The sequence below is a fragment of the Schistocerca serialis genome, chromosome 8 (assembly GCF_023864345.2).
Source record: "Schistocerca serialis cubense isolate TAMUIC-IGC-003099 chromosome 8, iqSchSeri2.2, whole genome shotgun sequence".
NCBI classification, from domain to species: Eukaryota; Metazoa; Arthropoda; class Insecta; order Orthoptera; family Acrididae; genus Schistocerca; species Schistocerca serialis.
The window spans coordinates 616,552,526-616,571,126 of record NC_064645.1 but is presented as its reverse complement, the minus strand read 5'-3'; the positions used below and the strand labels follow the sequence as shown (position 1 = coordinate 616,571,126).

Sequence of the window (18,601 nt, the reverse complement as noted above, 5' to 3'; positions counted from 1 at the left end):
TCATGAAGGGACATGTATATGATGCTGGTAATATGTGGTCTAAGAATTAACGTCCAGATAAGCCGCTACAGTCGCATATTGTTCACTGTTTTAATTGTTTTCCTCTTCAGACAAGACCAATTTCAGACATTCCTTGCTCATATGGCAAGACGTGAAAGGTTCAGAGCTCCATAATTACGTAAATTAAAACTCTATGGCGGAGGGGGTGCCGAGTCCTGATGGTAACACGTGCTAGGAACAAACGTCTGCTCAGGAATATCGTCAATGCCAAGTGACGATGGCGACGAGGCCGTTAATATTTGAATACGCTAGCGTCTGATGAGAGAAATTAGTAATACAGCAAATAATACGCGACTTGTACCGGTTTATCTGCATATTAATTCCCAACAGTCATCGTGTCCCCTATAGGCGACGCCAGCGTCTGCTAAGCTTAAGGATGTATGTGATTGGAAGTGTTAATAAATGACGATTATCGTCTCACGTTAGTAAGCAGGTCTCTGCGGCGGGATGGCAGGTGGCATGTTAGGCAACCGCGCACGTTCTCAGTGGGGGGGGGGGGGGGGGATTAGAGTTTTGTGCCGCCGACCGGTATAGTGTGATCTGTGCCACTTTATTGGCAGGGTGGCTTTGGGGAGAGCGGTGCTGACCTTTGACCTCGGCGATGTGCGAGTCGTACTGAGAGCGGCTGCGCACGGCCTCTAGGCGCGCGGCGATGCTGCGGAACTCGGCGCCGTCGCTGCTGTCTTCGGAGACGGAGCCGGCGCCGGCGCGCAGAGACGCCAGCGAGGGCGACTTGGACAGCGGCGGCGACGCCGACGCCGACGCCGAGGGCAGCTCGACGAGCGTGCGGCGCACGGTGACGCGCTCCACGGTGACCATGCGGGGCCCTCCGGCCGAGCCGCCCTCCTCGGTCACCTTCTCCACGGTGGTGACGGTGCCCTCGGGCAGCGGCGACCGCAGCAGGCGCTGCTGGGCCGCCGCCACCGCCTCCGGCGCCGCCGCCCCCGCCGCCTCCACCTGGCGCCGGCGGCGCTCCTCGGCTATGCGGCGCTCCACCTCGGCCACGTCGACCAGGCCGCCCTCGGGGGCGTCGCCGCCGCCGCCCCTCGTCGTCCACACGCGCTCGTAAAACGTGACGCGGTCCTTGAGGCGCTTGCCGCCTCCTCCTCCTCCTCCTCCTCCTCCGCCGCCGGGGTCCTCCGACATGGCGAGCGGGTCTGTGTGTGTCTCTCTCTACCGCATGAACTAGTCGACCACACTGTCCGGCTGTCGGCTCGAGACTGGCAGCGCGCTGCCCCTTGCAGCTAGACGGCCGCCGCCGCGGAGGGCCACAGTGCGCATGCGCGCGGTGCGCTGCCCCCGGCAAGTAGGCCACCGCGCACATCGATCGGTACCGACAGGGACCTGCATTGCCGGCCAGCTGATAGCGCCTCTCTCGTACTAGAACACTCTATGACGGCCGATAGAAAAGCGACGGCGGGGTCCGAGTGGGCTCGCGAGCCCGGAAACCTCGCCGGGGCGACGCCCTGCCCCGTTGAAACTCCGCAGCATCCGCGGAGCAGATGATAGTCTCGGGCGGGACGGCGTGCGCCTCGTTCAACCAGAGTGTCAGAGGTCATGGTCCGGTTCCGGTACGAGGCGCATAGCGCCACACTGCAGGCTTTCGCCCGCGTCTGTCCAACTTGGGCGAATTCACACGGAGATCTAACAAGTAAACCTACCCAAGAGACAAATTTCCATTTTGATCGGCTTTGAAGGTGTAATAGTGTAGAGCAAAATAAAAAAACATTTTTTATACGTGCCCATATGCTCGTTAAGAGGGCGATACGCCCTCTCTAAAAAGTGGAGTTTCAAACAACTTAAAAAAAACTAAAGCACCACGTACAGTGATATAGTGATATTGCTGACAAATGCAGCGCTGGAATATCGCTTCATCATATATGGCTGAATTTGGTATTAACGACTCGCATTCGGGAGGACGACGGTTCAATCCCGCGTCCGGCCATCCTGATTTAGGTTTTCCGTGATTTCCCTAAATCGTTTCAGGCAAATGCCGGGATGGTTCCTTTGAAAGGGCACGGCCGATTTCCTTGCCCATCCTTCCCTCACCCGAGCATGAGCTCAGTCTCTAATGACCTCGTTGTCGACGGGACTTTAAACACTAATCTCCTCCTCCTCCCTTTGGTATTAACGATGGTATACGCTTTTGCTATCAGTCAAATATCGCAATGAAGAGCCAAGTACTGGGGAGAAGGGATTTCGAAAAAAAAGAAAAAAACGACTTTTTCGACAAATGTCGGTGCTGCGTTGTGAACTAAATCAAAAACAATAGAACTTTTATTTGAAGTTTTTTTAATCTGTTACCGTCTCAGCAATATTCATTCAGAAATATTAAACTCAATTCTTTTTCGAGGTAGTGTTATGCCCCCTTAATGGCCGTTTGGGCATGTATAAAGAAATATGTATATCTTATTTTGCTCTATACTACAACATATTCAAAGCTGTTCAAAATCGAAGTGTATACCTAGCGTAGGTTTACTTGTAAGTGGAGCGCACCTGATGCCGAGATAATGCCCGATATTAAGAAATCTCTGTATTTTATGTGAGGCTATTACCACTGTAGCACCCGCCTCCATAGCCGAGGTCACTCCGGCGCGGCATCTCAGCGTGTTGGATCAGAGGGTTGGCTGCCCTCTGCAATTAAAAAAAAAACTGAGTGAAATATTCGATGGTCAACAACAGGTGTCATATAACGTCCCCCCCCCCCCCTCCCACCCTCTCCGACCAACTGCAGAGAACAGAGAACGCAAAAAAAGTCGCTAGCGCACGCCCGTGCGGTGGCGCCCGATGTGGTGGTATAGTGGTTCGAATACTGATGGTGCATGAAGTTTTCGCTGCCACTATAGGGCCAGTTAGGGGAGGAGAGGTGGTCGACTAAAGTTCCTGATCACCAGACGTTGTACCAATGTGCTTGATTAAACTCCAAACCTTTCTGCAGAGTCTCATAAGCAAGGACATGTGACACGGTTGAACACCACCACCACCATGTCGTCGCTGATCCTCTCTCCACTATTTTTTGCCCTCTGTATTTATTCGTAAATTCCACACGCTGTTATTTCTAATAGAGTTTTGACTATTTTCTTTATTATTAGCCTCCTCTTGGTTTTTTTTTCTCAAAATGTTTCCAAAATCATGCTGTCGTATGTTATATGTGCTACGTTTTTCACCTGTCACTAACAGAACATTCCAAAAACGTCGTCAGTATGTGATATATCACCATGTCGTAAATAAGATGATCGCAAGGGGTGGGGCTATTCGATAGATATTCACAACACTTTAGTAGTAGGACATTAGCATGGTATTTTTAGAACCTGAACTGATACAACTTTTATATTTATATGGTTTTCTTTAATAAGAGGTTGCCCTGTTTAATCACAGAGTTTTGCTTTGTTCTTGGCGCAAAATGTGGGACTACGCTAGAGTGTGACACACACACACACACACACACACACACACACACACACACACACACACACACACGCACACAGTGTGCGTGTGTGTGTTATATAAATCATTGTAAATTATTTTAATTTGACGTATAAACTAACTGCCGATAGCATTAGATGATACTCAAAATACACAAAGTGGAAAATATTACTGCATAAATATTTAGTGCCTGCAACCATATGAAATTGTAATTTTATGTAGATATTCTACTTGAACGTAAAGACGTTCATTCATCTCACGGCAACAATAACAGTTCGAGGACTTCGTTAACATATATTCAATATGCAATGAGATTGTCTTATAATGCACTGACAACTTACGATTGTTTAATGGCTACAGGTTAGGATAGAAGTCTTGAAATCGGTCATGCCATTACAAAATTGAAGATAATGTAATTGCAGTCTGAGACTGATTCGTTCTTAATTTATTATACTTTACCAAATGTTCAAAAAGCTATTATTTCCTTTTTCGGATCGTTGAGATGAGGTTAATGTGTTCGTTGATTTCTTTTGTTAACTGATCTCCTTCAGAGAAACTTTAGACAGCAGAAAGTTCCTCTTTCTTTCTTTCTTTCTTTCTTAGAGTATATATCGCATACAAGCACACACTTCCAGGCACTTGCTGCTAGTAACAGTAAGAGCAATAACACGGGAACTTACAAAGTCTATGGCGAGGACCAATATCTTTCCAAAATTTGTACACATGTCTCTCGATAGAAAGTGGTGTCACTTGTAGATTGTAGCACTTGTAGACAGCTGGCAACTAAAGCATCCGGGCTTGCCAGCAGGCCATCTGTGGTCATTTCCCTGCTCCGGCAGCCAGTTCAGTATATCTTCTTCCCTTCCCGTAAGTGTAGCTTTGTATGTATAACATCTCTATCTGTGTCTGGCTCTGTGCAAGTGGTATATCTCTTCTTTCCTTTCCGTAAGTGTAGCTTGGTATGTCTAACACTTCTATATATATTTATATATATATATATATATATATATATATATGTGTGTGTGTGTGTGTGTGTGTGTGTGTGTGTGTGTGTGTGTGTGTGTGTGTGTGTGTGACGGTGGGGCAAACTTATATTTCATAAATGCAGCCTTTATTGATAACGTCCTGAAATGTTTATGAATTGTGTACCTTTTCTGGCGAGAGGCATAGGGGTGAAATGATCTGTAGACTTTTCCTTTGCATGCTGTAGGATTTTTCCAATTGCAGGATCACATTGTTTTTATATCTTGGTTTATGCAGAGTATGAGTTCAGTATTCGGTATTTCGTTTCTGTGTATCGGTCCAAGGGCAATAACTTGTTAAGACTGCTGGTCTGCATTTTTTGCCTCCATCAGCGTCATAGATCATAATTCCCCCTTGCAGTTTTTAAAATATCGCAATCGTAACAATTACTTTGATGTTATTTAGAACGATTCTTTATTTGCAGGGATGTAGCGTGTGATTCCGACTGGACCTGAGCTATATCTCCTATTTTTGCTGTTATGTTTTTACGGTTTTCCAATACTACACTAATTCACTGTCATTATTGATTCCTCCTGACTGGCAACATTTCAGTCAGTGTAATTATAAGGATAGGAGGTGACAGTAGACTCATGTTCAGAAAAAACCTACTAGAGATAGGATGGTGGTGGTGGTGGTGGTTAGTGTTTAACGTCCCGTCGACAACGAGGTCATTAGAGACGGAGCGCAAGCTCGGGTTAGGGAAGGATTGGGAAGGAAATCGGCCGTGCCCTTTCAAAGGAACCATCCCGGCATTTGCCTGAAACGATTTAGGGAAATCACGGAAAACCTAAATCAGGATGGCCGGAGACGGGATTGAACAGTCGTCCTCCCGAATGCGAGTCCAGTGTGCTAACCACTGCGCCACCTCGCTCGGTAGAGATAGGAGGTTCACATTCACAGGACTTGTGTATTAGTGTGTTCTGCAGAAATGATTATCACTTGAGTCACCTCGGTTCAGCGTGTGTCCTGTTGTCTAGTAGGTCATGGGTCATGGGCTCTGATAAGTTCTTCCATATGTGATGGCATCGACGAGTATCAGGTGCAAATGGCGTTCTATGGTATAGCTATCCATGCTGCAATCACATGGTTCCAAAGTTCATTTGTGATGGTCGGCATTGTGTCACAGCACTGCACCCGCCGTTTCACCATACCCTATACGTTTTCGATTGGCGACAAGTCTGGTGATATGGCGGGCCAGGGAAAAAGAACGACATTCTGTGACACTAAGAAGGCACGTGTTACAGTAGCAACATATGGTCGTGCATTGTTTTCCTGAAAAATAGCGTCTGGGGTATTGTGCAGAAAGGGTGTGGCTATTGGTCGTAGGGTCGTAGGATCTTGGAAGTTTGTGGTAAGGTCTTATGGGACCAAACTGCTGAGGTCATCGGTCCCTAGGCATACACACTACTTAATCTAACTTAAACTTACGCTAAGGACAACACACACACACACACACACACACACACACACACACACACACACACACACACCCATGCCCGAGGGAGGACTCGAACCTCCGACGGGGGTAGCCGCGCTGACCGTGACAAAGCGCCCGAGACCGATCGGCTACCCCGTGTGGCTCGTAGAATCTCATTCACGTAGGTTCAAATGGCTCCAAGCACTATGGGACTTAACATCTGAGGTCATCAGTCCCCTAGACCTACAACTACTTAAGGGGCTGCGGAACCCCCTATACTTGCAATGTTAAAATAACGCTTATAAATTACATCTTTCCTCACAAAGTATTTGAGGTAGGAAGTTGAACTTTTTACAGATTATTTATTGGAATATGGGCTACAACTTAACACAGGGATTTTACAAAATTTTAGTTCAGTTATTAAAGATGATTTTTTTTCAATTGTAATGAAAATTCACAACATTTTTTTGCAATTTTTTATTTATATATTCAAAAATATACAGTTTTTTTGGAAAAAGGCTGTGTTAAATTATGCAGAAGGTACTGTGTAACATTTACTGAAAGTTTTAAACAAATATGTTTGGAAGATCCTTAGAAAACATGTAATTAGTATGAGAAAATAAAAGTTTTGGGAATCGAGCGACAAAGATTGGATTAACTTTTTAGTGCATTCCAGGTCCATAGGATGGATTATCTTCATCCTCTGCAAACTCCTCCTCCAGCTTCCTCTTGTTGCTCCTCCTGTTTACTCTTGCTTGTATTTCTAGACTATTTACAGCCCTGTCTGCAGCCCGAAGGCGTTCCTTGCCTAAAGCAAGCATCGCTCGTTGTTGTGTTCGTAGATTTTGCTACCATTTTCTTCAGTTGCAGTTACTGCAACACTGTTCCAAAAGGTGGTCATGTATAAACACTTATCACATTTCAGTTGTATTTCACTAGCAAGTCCTACGTGCTTTATTATGGAGAGTCCCAGACCAACTTCACTACAATGAATACATCTTACACAGTTTGAAAAAATTCCTTTGAGAACCGACATATCAAATATTTCATTCACATCCGATTCGCCCATAAAACATTCATAGTTTTCACTCATTGAACCAAGCTTCTTCTGTGAAGTATTTTCTTTCCCACTATGACTGCTATGGGCAGGTGTACTTGAGAGGTTAGGTTCACTCACTTGGTTATCGTCTTTATTGTTTACAGTAATAACACATACCTTTGGCTTTCCAACATTTCTCCTTTTCTTAAAAGCCTTCAGAGGATTTCTAATAACTTTACTTTTACTCATTATTATACTTCAACAAAACAGAGACTCAAGAAACAGAATTAATTACGAATATTTTCGAGATAACGACAGAGTAAATAAACATGAAACAATCGACAATCACACCAGCGATATATATTGAACCATCACAGGTTAGCCACAACACATACTTTATCTCACATCACTAAAATGTACCTGATGAAGACGGACGTTAATAATAACACCATTTAACAGCGCCACAGTGGGTCACGCCCATGTAGAACACATTTCAAAAAAAATTTAAAAATAGTTGTAGTCTTCGGAATTGAATAAATTATATATCTATTAAAAGGTAATAGTCTGCAGATTCAGAAAACGCAAAAAAGTAAAAATTGAACTTTTCATGATTTTGAGCCTTTCCGGAGCCCCTTAAATCTAACTAACCTAAGGACGTCACACACATCCATGCCCAAGGCATGATTCGAACCTGCGACCGTAGCAGGAGCGCGGTTCCGGAATGAAGCGCGTAGAACCGCTCGACCACAGCGGTCGGCATTCACGTAGGTCACACTGGAGATAGTGTCCTGCACGCACACCAACTGTGATTTGTGGTTGTGCCCAATAGCACCCCACACCGGAAGGTTTTGAGTTGGCGCTGTATGTCTTGTTTGAATGCAGTCACTGTGACGCCACTCCCCCCGTCTGCGGCCATCATTTTCAAACAAACAGGACCTGGATTCGTCCGGAAACACTATCTGCTGCCATTCCTGTCCACAGTGACCTCGTTCCATACACCATTGCCGTCCAGCATGTTTCTGCACATTCGTCAAAGGTACATCTACATCTACATCTACATTTATACTCCGCAAGCCATCTAACGGTGTGTGGCGGAGGGCACTTTACGTGCCACTGTCATTACCTCTCTTTCCTGTTCCAGTCGCGTATGGTTCGCGGGAAGGTCGACTGCCGGGAAGCTTCTGTGCGCGCTCGAACCTCTCTAATTTTACATTCGTGATCTCCTCGGGAGGTATAAGTAGGGGGAAGCAATATATTCGATACCTCATCCAGAAACGCACCCTCTCGAAACCTGGCGAGCGAGCTACACCGCGATGCAGAGCGCCTCTCTTGCAGAGTCTGCCACTTGAGTTTGTCAAACATCTCCGTAACGCTATCACGGTTACCAAATAACCCTGTGACGAAACGCGCCGCTCTTCTTTGGATCTTCTCTATCTCCCCTGTCAACCCGATCTGGTACGGATCCCACACTGATGAGCAATACTCAAGTATAGGTCGAACGGGAGTTTTGTAAGCCACCTCCTTTGTTGATGGACTACATTTTCTAAGGACTCTCCCAATGAATCTCAACCTGGCACTCGCCTTATCAACAATTAATTTTATATGATCATTCCACTTCAAATCGTTCCGCACGCATACTCCCAGATATTTTACAGTAGTAACTGCTACCAGTGTTTGTTCCGCTATCATATAATCATACAATAAAGGATCCTTCTTTCTATGTATTCGCAATACATTACATTTGTCTATGTTAAGGGTCAGTTGCCACTCCCTGCACCAAGTGCCTGTCCGCTGCAGATCTTCCTGCATTTCGCTACAATTTCCTAATGCTGCAACTTCTCTGTATACTACAGCATCATCCGCGAAAAGCCGCATGGGACTTCCGAGACTATCTACTAGGTCATTTATATATATTGTGAAAAGCAATGGTCCCATAACACTCCCCTGTGGCACGCCAGAGGTTACTTTAACGTCTGTAGACGTCTCTCCATTGATAACAACATGCTGTGTTCTGTTTGCTAAAAACTCTTCAATCCACACAGCTGGTCTGATATTCCGTAGACGGACAATACACCGTTGTTGCGCCAAAGCTGCAGAGGACGCAGATCTGTCCTGCAGTGCCATTAGGATGAGGTGTCTATTCCATCTTCTCCGGGTGGGAGAGGGCCGTGGGAAAGGTCTTTGCGATCTGACACATCTCGTCTTGTTCGACGGTATTCGGCACACACCCGTTGCACTGCCGAAACACCTGGTCCTACACGAGCAGAAATTTCTCGGATGGATACAACGCATTCTCTCACGCCAATAATTCGCCCTCTTTCAAACTCACTGATCTGCCGGTACGTTTCGCGGATACGTCTGCGAGGCACCCTGCACGCCTGCTCACGTCACACTGATCCATTACCTTCGGTTTATAGCGACAACATCCGCAGGCACATTTTACCGGTAGGTGATATTGCGCCGCGTTATCGGTCTTGTCCTTGAACCCGCGGGTCTACATGGTTGAAATGCTAATCATTTCTGCAGAACATACTAACGTACATGTCCTGGGAATATGAACGTCCTATCTCTAGTCGTTCAAGGTGTTCTGTTTTTAATCTGATCATGAGTGTATTTATGGTACCCGAAATTAGCAAAGAGCAAGGTATTGCGCTTCTGAACTTTGGAATCTTAGTGTACATTAATCTCACATAACTGTTTCTACCGTTACGTTTGTTCGTTCTTTGTGCCGAACAGTCAGCAAATCAGCAGGTAACGCGAAAGCTACACCTTGTCAAAAAAGTTACTCCACCAGTTCCCTCCACAGTGTACGTTATTAGCCAGCATAAATCATTGCCGGCCGGAGTGACCGAGCGGTTCTAGAGGTGTGTGTGATGTCCTTAGGTTAGTTAGGTTTAAGTAGTTCTAAGTTCTAGGGGACTGATGACCTCAGAAGTTAAGTCCCATAGTAATCAGAGCCATTTGAACCATAAATCATTTCCTGTTCGACTGTAGCTATGAATCGGGAGAATCAGAAAATTTACGTGCATCAAACTACGTCCTACACAACTTCGGAAGACTCTCTCTCTCTCTCTCTCTCTCTCTCTCTGTCTCTTTCTCAGACACACACACACACACACACACACACACACACACATTTCGGGTGCCATAAATATACTCATGATTAGATAAACTACTGTACACGCATAATAGACTCGAATGCCTCCACTGACTATGTAACATTTAAGGTGAACGCTTCGCCGATTTGTTGCAGTGTACACATCTCCACCACAGTTTTTATAACCTCTGTGACAGCTAGACACAATTAGAAAATTATCACCACCGCCAGTGATTTATCGACTACGAAATAAATATAACACCCTGCTTGGAAACCAGATTGCAGCGTAAATGTTTTAATTGCCATATTGCAGTGCTCCGTAATGAATGGCAGCCATCTAATTATCGTATGGAACTGCATAACTTCATTAGTCTCGTTTCTCCTCTCTCTCTCTCTCTCTCTTTCTGTCTCTTTTAAATCGATTTCACTTTTTGCTGTTTCGCACACTGGCTTTATCCGGAATATTTCATGCTGGATGGCCGGTCTGACGGCTTGGCGTAAGTTCATTTATCTTTTGCTGGGAATGCACGCTTCTTTGTCGGCCGCTAGATCGTAGCTCAAGCTCGTTTACGTCTTATCGTGCAGCCGACAGCTAGGTCCAGAACTAGCAAGAGGAGGGAGGAATGTTTTTCAGTATCAAGCGATGTTAATAAGACCCTTTTTTATTGAAATGAAAGGCGAGAGACACTGTGTATAGAAACTGGAATATTATGAAACTTCCTGGCAGATTAAAACTGTGTGTCGGACGAAGACTCTAACTCGAGACGTTTGCCCTTTCACGGTCAAGTGCTCTACCATTCTGGAATATTATGTCGAAAAAATATTTTCTATTCTAATCCTCAGTGCTGAATCTTTGTAATAAGAATGTCGAAGGGCTTTCTTTTGCAACATGTGCTCTGCAGTGAAACAATGATTTACCTGCAGGCGGGATAAGCATATTTATTACCTTACTTAATGGGGATGTACCCTGTTTCATATATTCTTTAATTCTACATAAAAACAACTGCCTTCCATTAGAAACTCCATAACCTGTCAATCTCGTCAAATATTAAAACAGTGTACCAACTACTAAGACAATTCTCCGAGTGAAGCAACGTCTTTGCTGAACAAACGAAAGCGAAACTGTGCCAAATTCTCCTGTGTGTTACAAATAATCTTGATTCTACCCCACTCCTGCAAATGTATAACGTAAGTTTGAAAACTCTCTACACATACGGTACCGACAACGAATTTTCATTGGCTGAAGAATCACAGCTAGTTTTTCGCGGATCAAGAGTATGTGCTATAATATGAATTAGCGATATCAAGTACAAAGGAAGATCGCGTAACTTGAAGAGGCTTATTAAGCGGTTAGTCTGCTCTCTCTCTCTCTCTCTCTCTCTCTCTCTCTCTCTCTCTCTCTCTCTCTCTCTCTCACACACACACACACACACATTTCTAAAAAAATTAAAGAAGAATTGGGGATATGGTTACAGCGGCGATAAATTATTTAAAACGAAAGTCTTATAAATTATGTGTGTTCATTACCACATAAGCAGGTGAGACGAGCAACTGAGAGAAGGGCAGAGTAGAAAACGGATCTAGTAGGCATGAAAACAAGTGATCAACGTCTGCGGAAAACAGCGGCTCTGTTAGATAGTGAAAAGGAAATGGGTGGTAAAGAATGGTAGCCAAAACAAAAGTCAGACTTCGTACAAAGTAGAGAACTCGAAAGTTGGGTAGGTGGATCGAATTGACTGCCTTCTATTTCTGGGAAAAAGTATTAATACATTTACGTTTTAAGAAAATCTTCAGAAATTTTCATGTTTTTGTGTGGTTCAGAGAGATTAGAAATTCAGAGAAGCAAAGTTTTGTATCCTATCCCGATACAAACATAGCGTGCACAAGCCTAGATCGACTACTCAATGGCCGCAAACGTAGGTAGCGAACTTTACGTTTGCAAGTAATGTGGGATCAAATCAGTACCGATGGAAAAGGCAGAATCTTTTTAACAGCAAACACAAACACGTTTCCAGTTAAAGTCCAGTCCAGAAATTTAGTTAACAACTTTGGTTTAGAATAGGCGTATGGAGGCTTCAACAACGAGATGCGAACTGTGGATCCATCTGGAGGTCCGTGCGTTCGTTCCCTGTTGCCGACCATCGGCCATGCCTCTTTGACATTTGCCGAGACCCCTGGAACACCAACAACAGTGCGCGGAACTGTCTACCACTCGGATGGAGTGGCAGGATATTAGATAAAGTGTCTCAAGCCTACCGCTATCTTCGGGACAGAACGTCCAAATTCACAACAGCGAATTCTGAGTGAGACTAGCTTGGGCTTTGGTAGGACATAAGCGCAATTCATTTCAAAGATACAACTGCTAGGAGGTTGCGGAAAGATGTGTTAATCGTGACTGCATTTCAACGGACGCTGATGGTATTGGTATTGATCTGGTGAGAAGAAAAAAATGTCCAGCGAGACGTAGCAAAGGTAATAAATTAGTTTCGTAAAACAAAAATAATATTTTATCTTCAAATGTGTTGGAAGAAATCGCCGACGATATTGTGAAATCGTTGGGATGATTAGAAGAAGCGACTATCCAGACTACACAGCTCCAGAGACAAGAGGCAAAAGCAGATTTACAGACCTCCACCGAGAAGACACAAGTGAAGAAAATCGAAATAGCTTCTAGATGGATGGCATTTGAAGGAAAATTCAAAAGCGTGGGAGCTTAGATACTTGTGAGACGGGCTGACAGAAAAATAAGATATGGCGACAAAAATAAACAAGTTGAATTTATCATAAGACCTCACTATGAACATCTACAATCCGTAGAATACTTCGATCAACGCACAATTGAGGCATTACCAGACAGTGATGCATCCAAAGCCTTATACCAGTGATTCCCAACCTTTCATAGACAATTACCCCTGAGTGCAGTCGGATAGTAGGTATTTTTGCCGTCCCCCTCCGCTCCATCACCAACTTTAGCGCGTAACTAAACTTTAGAATGAAAAAGAGTTTTCTGTGAGCACTTTTATTTCTTAAGTGACGAAAGATCATTTACAGTTAATTTTTGTGTTTTATTAAGCCACCGAATAACGAGTCGATGAGACGATTGGTACTGTTTGTACCTAACAACCTCTTTTATATTTGAGTGTTTCTCAGTCACTGTGGATGATAAATCATGTTACAAATCCATTCAGTTCCGTGTTTTTATTTTAGCTGTTATCATAGTACGATCTAAGATCACATCTATAAATCTCGAATGCCACATTTCTTTTCCAAATGTATATATACAGAGGAGTCCAAAAAATGTATCCACTGTTTAAAAGTCCATAACTTGCAAAGTAACTGACGGAGTTGCCTCATTTTTGGTGAAAGTGTAGCTTAAAGTCCAACTTAAAGATATCACTGTAGGTGTTCGAAATGGTCACCATTAACATCAACACACAAACGATGCCGCCGAACTGCAGCACGAACTACGGACTGCGATGTGTTCATTTGGATAATTGCACATGAATGTACGATGGATTCTCGAAGTTAATCCAATCTGCGTGGCTTTTGTCGATAAATGACGTCCTTTAGTGTTCCCCACAGGTAAAAGTCCAGCGGAGTTAGGTCTGGGGGACGTGGTGGATACTACACAGCACCTCTACGGGCTATCCATCTTCCTGGTAGATTTTCGTCGAGATACGCCCTAACACGATTTTGGTAGTGGGCTGGGGCACCATCTTGTTGAAAGTAAACTCTTCCGTCTCCATGCAAGTCTCGGATGGCAGGTAAAATGGATGTCTGAAGCTTCTGAAGGTACACCTCGCTGGTAACCGTGCCGTCAAAGAAGAATGGCCCATAAAGCCCCGGTAAGACAACCCACACCAGACATTTACTCCTGGGAAATTCACGGCTTTGTCTACATGGACGTTCGGAATTTCGGGAGCTCAGTAGATGCAATTGTGGCGATTTACTGTACCATTGAGTTTGAACTGTGCCTTATCAGACCACACAGTCATCTCTGCAAACTCTTCATGGTTGTGCATCATGTTAGTAAACCACTCGCAGTACACCATTCTACGATCTGGGTCGTCCTCGTTCATTGCGTGTAGCAATCGTGGGGTGTAGCACTTTCACTTTGCTGTCTTCAAAATAAGCCGAACACTTGAGCGAATCACCCCACTTTCACGGACACACTGTCTCACAGACTTCTGTGGTGAGCGAGTGAATTGTTGAAACACACGAAGGGAATTAGCTGGACTTGTTACTGTTACAGGTCGTCCAGATCGTTGTTTGTGTACACCTTTAACACAGCCTTGGGCTTCAAATTTCTCTCGAATGCTACGGATCGTTAAACGTGTCGGTGGCTCTGTTTGATACTCATTTCGCCATTGCTGTTGAACCTCATTAATGTTTTCGTACTTAAAATACCACTTCAAAGCTGACTTCCTTTCATCGAATGTAAGCCTTGCGGCAGCCATGTTTACTCGAGTAACTAGGTGCAACTAAGAACAAAACACTGACTATCTGGCGACTGTCATCTGACAAAACAAAACAACGCAATACAACGCTTGTGTGGCGATTGCCGGAACTACAAACTATTACACTACCAAAGGTGAGACAACTCCGTCAATTAGTTTGCCAGTTATGGGCTTTTAAACAGTGGATACATTTTTTGGACCCCTATATATACTTACTTACTTATCGCGAATGGACCCAGAAGGATCACGCAAAGCTTTCTGACGTCGTTTCTTCCATACTTCTTTCATTCGTTCTCCATGTTTTCTTTTTCTTTCTTCTGTCCATTTTGTTCCTGGTCTCTTTAGTGCTTCCTTCTCCGACAATACAATCCACTTTTCCACCTTATTTCTAAAAGTTTTTCTATCTTTGACATCTTTAAGTTCAATATTTGCTTTTTGTAAATCTAATTTTACTTGGCTAATCCATGGTGTTGTTGATTTGACTTTTTCTATGTAAGTGAGAATTCTGTTGGTGAGTCGTGTGGGGGGAAGTCTAGTGACATGTCCATAAAATTTTAATCTTCGCCTTCTTATGTCTGCTGCCAGGTTTGATATAGTTTCTGTGGTTCTTCTTGATTGTATCCGGTATCCTTCTTCTGTTAATTTTGGACCTAAAATCTTTCTCATAATTTTGCGTTCTTCTTTTAGTATTTTTTCTAAATCACATTTTGTGTGGAGTGTGAGCGTTTCACTAGCATATAGTGCTGCTGGCTTAATTACTGCGCAGTAGTGTCTGATTTTTGTGTTCGAGGAGATGCATTTTTTATTGTATATTTCATGTGTCATACCATATGCTCTCTTCATTTTCTGTTGTCTGATCTTCTGTGCAACTTTCTCTCCTCCGGTTGGCTCCAAAATTTCACCTAGGTATTTAAAATGTTTTACTCTATTTATTTTTCCATATTTTGTGTTCAAACTGTGTATATGGAATTTCGTACAGAAAAATTCTGTCTTTTGAAACGAAATTTGTAAACCTACTTTATCCGCGTATTCCTTAAGGATCTCTATTTGTTTGGCGGCGATTTCTTCATCATCTGCAAGTATGGCCAAGTCGTCCGCGAATGCTAAACAAGATATCTCCACGTTGTCTTTGGTTCTACCAAGATGGATTGGTTTCCAGTAGGATTGATTTTTTAATTCTTTTTCCCATTCCTTAATGACTTTATCCAGGACTATATTAAACAGAAGTGGAGATAGCCCGTCACCTTGACGTACTCCAGTTTTTATGAGAAAAGGTTCAGAGATTTCTCCCCTGAATTTAACTTATATATATATATGTGTGTGTGTGTGTGTGTGTGTGAGAGAGAGAGAGAGAGAGAGTTGGAGCGCTGACATCACAGCTTCAAATAGTCTGCGTAAATCAGTTACGCTGGCCATTGCTGCAGCGTATACATGATCGTGTTAAACCCCTGCAGCATCGACTAAGGTCCGAAGATGGCGCACTACACAATAAATAAGATGATAAGGACGGCTGTATGCGTTTAGTTTTCTTACAATTAAGTTTCTTGTGAACAAGATAGCCAAAGCAAGTTCGATCCTAGAAGTACTAAGAAATATGGAAGAACTGGGGGTTACAGGAAAAAGAGATGTACAATAGTGTAACTTTCAAAACAAAAGTTCAGGTGACCATAGGTTTCCAGTACACAATGAGACCCAGAAAAACAGTATCATGGATAGAAGAGCGATGAAGGCTGCAAAGTATGAAAATGAAAGAATACTAGACGAGAATAAAGACCAGAAGAAAGAAGTCGATAGTGTTCTGCGAACAGCGTGACGCTGGAAGAACATTGTCAGATAGTACTTGCCTTCGTCATAAGGGCGCATCTGCATATGGAAGTGTCCAGTGTGCCGATCTTCCCTTCCTTGGGGCGCGTAGTGTACTTGGGTGGCGGATATCTGCTCGACCAACTGGCCTACCGCAACGTAGGCGCACCGGATACTCGTTTCCGGCGTAGAGAGGTGACACACAATAAAGCGGCATGGACAAACCACCTGTACAATTGCTACTTAATGACACCTAACCAGGCTCTGAAGTAGTTGAAATCTAACTGCGTATTCAGCGTCGACGGATAGCGCCTATCATTGTTACTAACAAAAATCAAGCAAACCACCGAATAACAGTCTTCCACGGAACAAACAGATTGGCAGTGTCATAAAAACAGGTTTTCAGCTCACTATTAGAAATGTCACAGGCCAGTTCTGCGTCCGTAGGGGTAGGAATTCATCCCATCAATACACCGAAACACTTCCATAAGTCCAAAACACGGAAATGGTTCAAATGGTTCTGAGCACTATGGGACTTAACTTCTGAGGTCCTCAGCCCCTAGAACTTAGAACTACTTAAACCTAACTAACCTAAGGACATCACACACATCCATGCCCGAGGCAGGATTCAAACCTACGACCGTAGCGGTCGCGCGGCGCCAGACTGTAGCGCCTAGAACCGCTCGGCCACTCCGGCCGGCTCAAAATACGAATCGCAGTAAAAACTTGTTTAAACCCATGACTATATTTTCTCGTTTCTGTACAACAATGCGCAGTTACTATTCCCTAATTTGCATTGAGTCAGAAGTACAACTACGTCCACTCAGCTCCAGCTTGGCACGTGTATCTTTACAGAGCCAAGTATAGTGGAGGGCTCTTTCTTTTACAATACAGGGTGATTCAAAAAGAATACCACAACTTTAAAAATGTGTATTTCATGAAAGAAACATAATATAACCTTCTGTTATACATCATTACAAAGAGTATTTAAAAAGGTTTTTTTCACTCAAAAACAAGTTCAGAGATGTTCAATATGGCCCCCTCCAGACACACGAGCAATATCAACCCGATACTCCAACTCATTCCACACTCTCTGTAGCATATCAGGCGTAACGGTTTGGATAGCTGCTGTTATTTCTCATTTCAAATCATCAATGGTGGCTGGGAGAGGTGGCCGAAACACCATTTCCTTAACATACCCCCATAAGAAAAAGTCGCAGGGGGTAAGATCAGGGCTTCTTGGAGGCCAGTGATGAAGTGCTCTGTCACGGGCTGCCTGGCGGCCGATCCATCGCCTCGGGTAGTTGACGTTCAGGTAGTTACGGACAGATAAGTGCCAATGTGGTGGCGCTCCATCCTGCTGAAATATGAATTGTTGTGCTTCTTGTTCGAGCTGAGGGAACAGCCAATTCTCTAACATTTCCAGATACTGTAGTCCAGTTACTGCCATCTTAGCATCAACTGACGCTGACGCCTAGTCAACAGCGCCTCAAGCGAACAAATGTACAACTAAATGAAACTTTATAGCTCCCTTAATTCGCCGACAGATAGTGCTTAGCTCTGCCTTTTGTCGTTGCAGAGTTTTAAATTCCTAAAGTTGTGGTATTCTTTTTGAATCACCCTGTATAAAAAAAAACATCAATTTACGGCCGGCGAGCCGGCCACTGTGGCCGAACGGTTGTAGGAGCTTCTGTCCGGAACCACGCTGCTGCTACGGTCGCAGCTTCGAATCCTGCCTCGGGCATGGATGTTTGTGATGCCCTTAGGTTAGTTAGGTTTAAGTAGTTCTAAGTTCTAGGGGAATGATGATCTCAGATGTTAAGTCCCATAGTGCTCAGAGCCACGTTCCTGTTCAAATGGTTCAAATGGCTCTGAGCACTATGAGACTCAACTGCTGAGGTCATTAGTCCCCTAGAACTTAGAACTAGTTAAACCTAACTAACCTAAGGGCATCACAAACATCCATGCCCGAGGCAGGATTCGAACCTGCGACCGTAGCGGTCTTGCGGTTCCAGACTGCAGCGCCTTTAACCGCGCGGCCACTTCGGCCGGCCCACGTTCCTGTTGACAGCTGCCTCCTTCCTGCCCCGCCGTCGGCTACCTGCTGTTGGTGACCGTACCATTGGTCAGTGTGCACACAATGGAGTCGAGGTATTTACGAGAGGAATTCAGTAAATAATCCAACACTTCTTTTCTCTGCCGGTTTCGGTTGAAATAATCCGGAATTTGTTGCTGGACATCGAGGAACGTTCCTGTTTCAGCCGCTAGAGTTTCGCGAT

General features: G+C 44.3%; 1 protein-coding gene across 2 annotated transcripts in view; it reads right to left on the bottom strand.

The window, feature by feature from the left end:
• LOC126416038 (muscle-specific protein 300 kDa-like) overlaps positions 1-894 on the bottom strand; it is a 643,030-nt gene extending 642,136 nt beyond the window's left edge. For both annotated transcript variants that reach the window (XM_050083501.1, XM_050083503.1), the window contains exon 1: positions 648-894. In XM_050083501.1, coding sequence (XP_049939458.1) covers positions 648-879 — 232 coding nt within the window. In that variant the 5' untranslated portion in view covers positions 880-894. The remainder of the gene's footprint in view (positions 1-647) is intronic.
• Between the last annotated feature and the right edge of the window lie 17,707 nt (positions 895-18,601).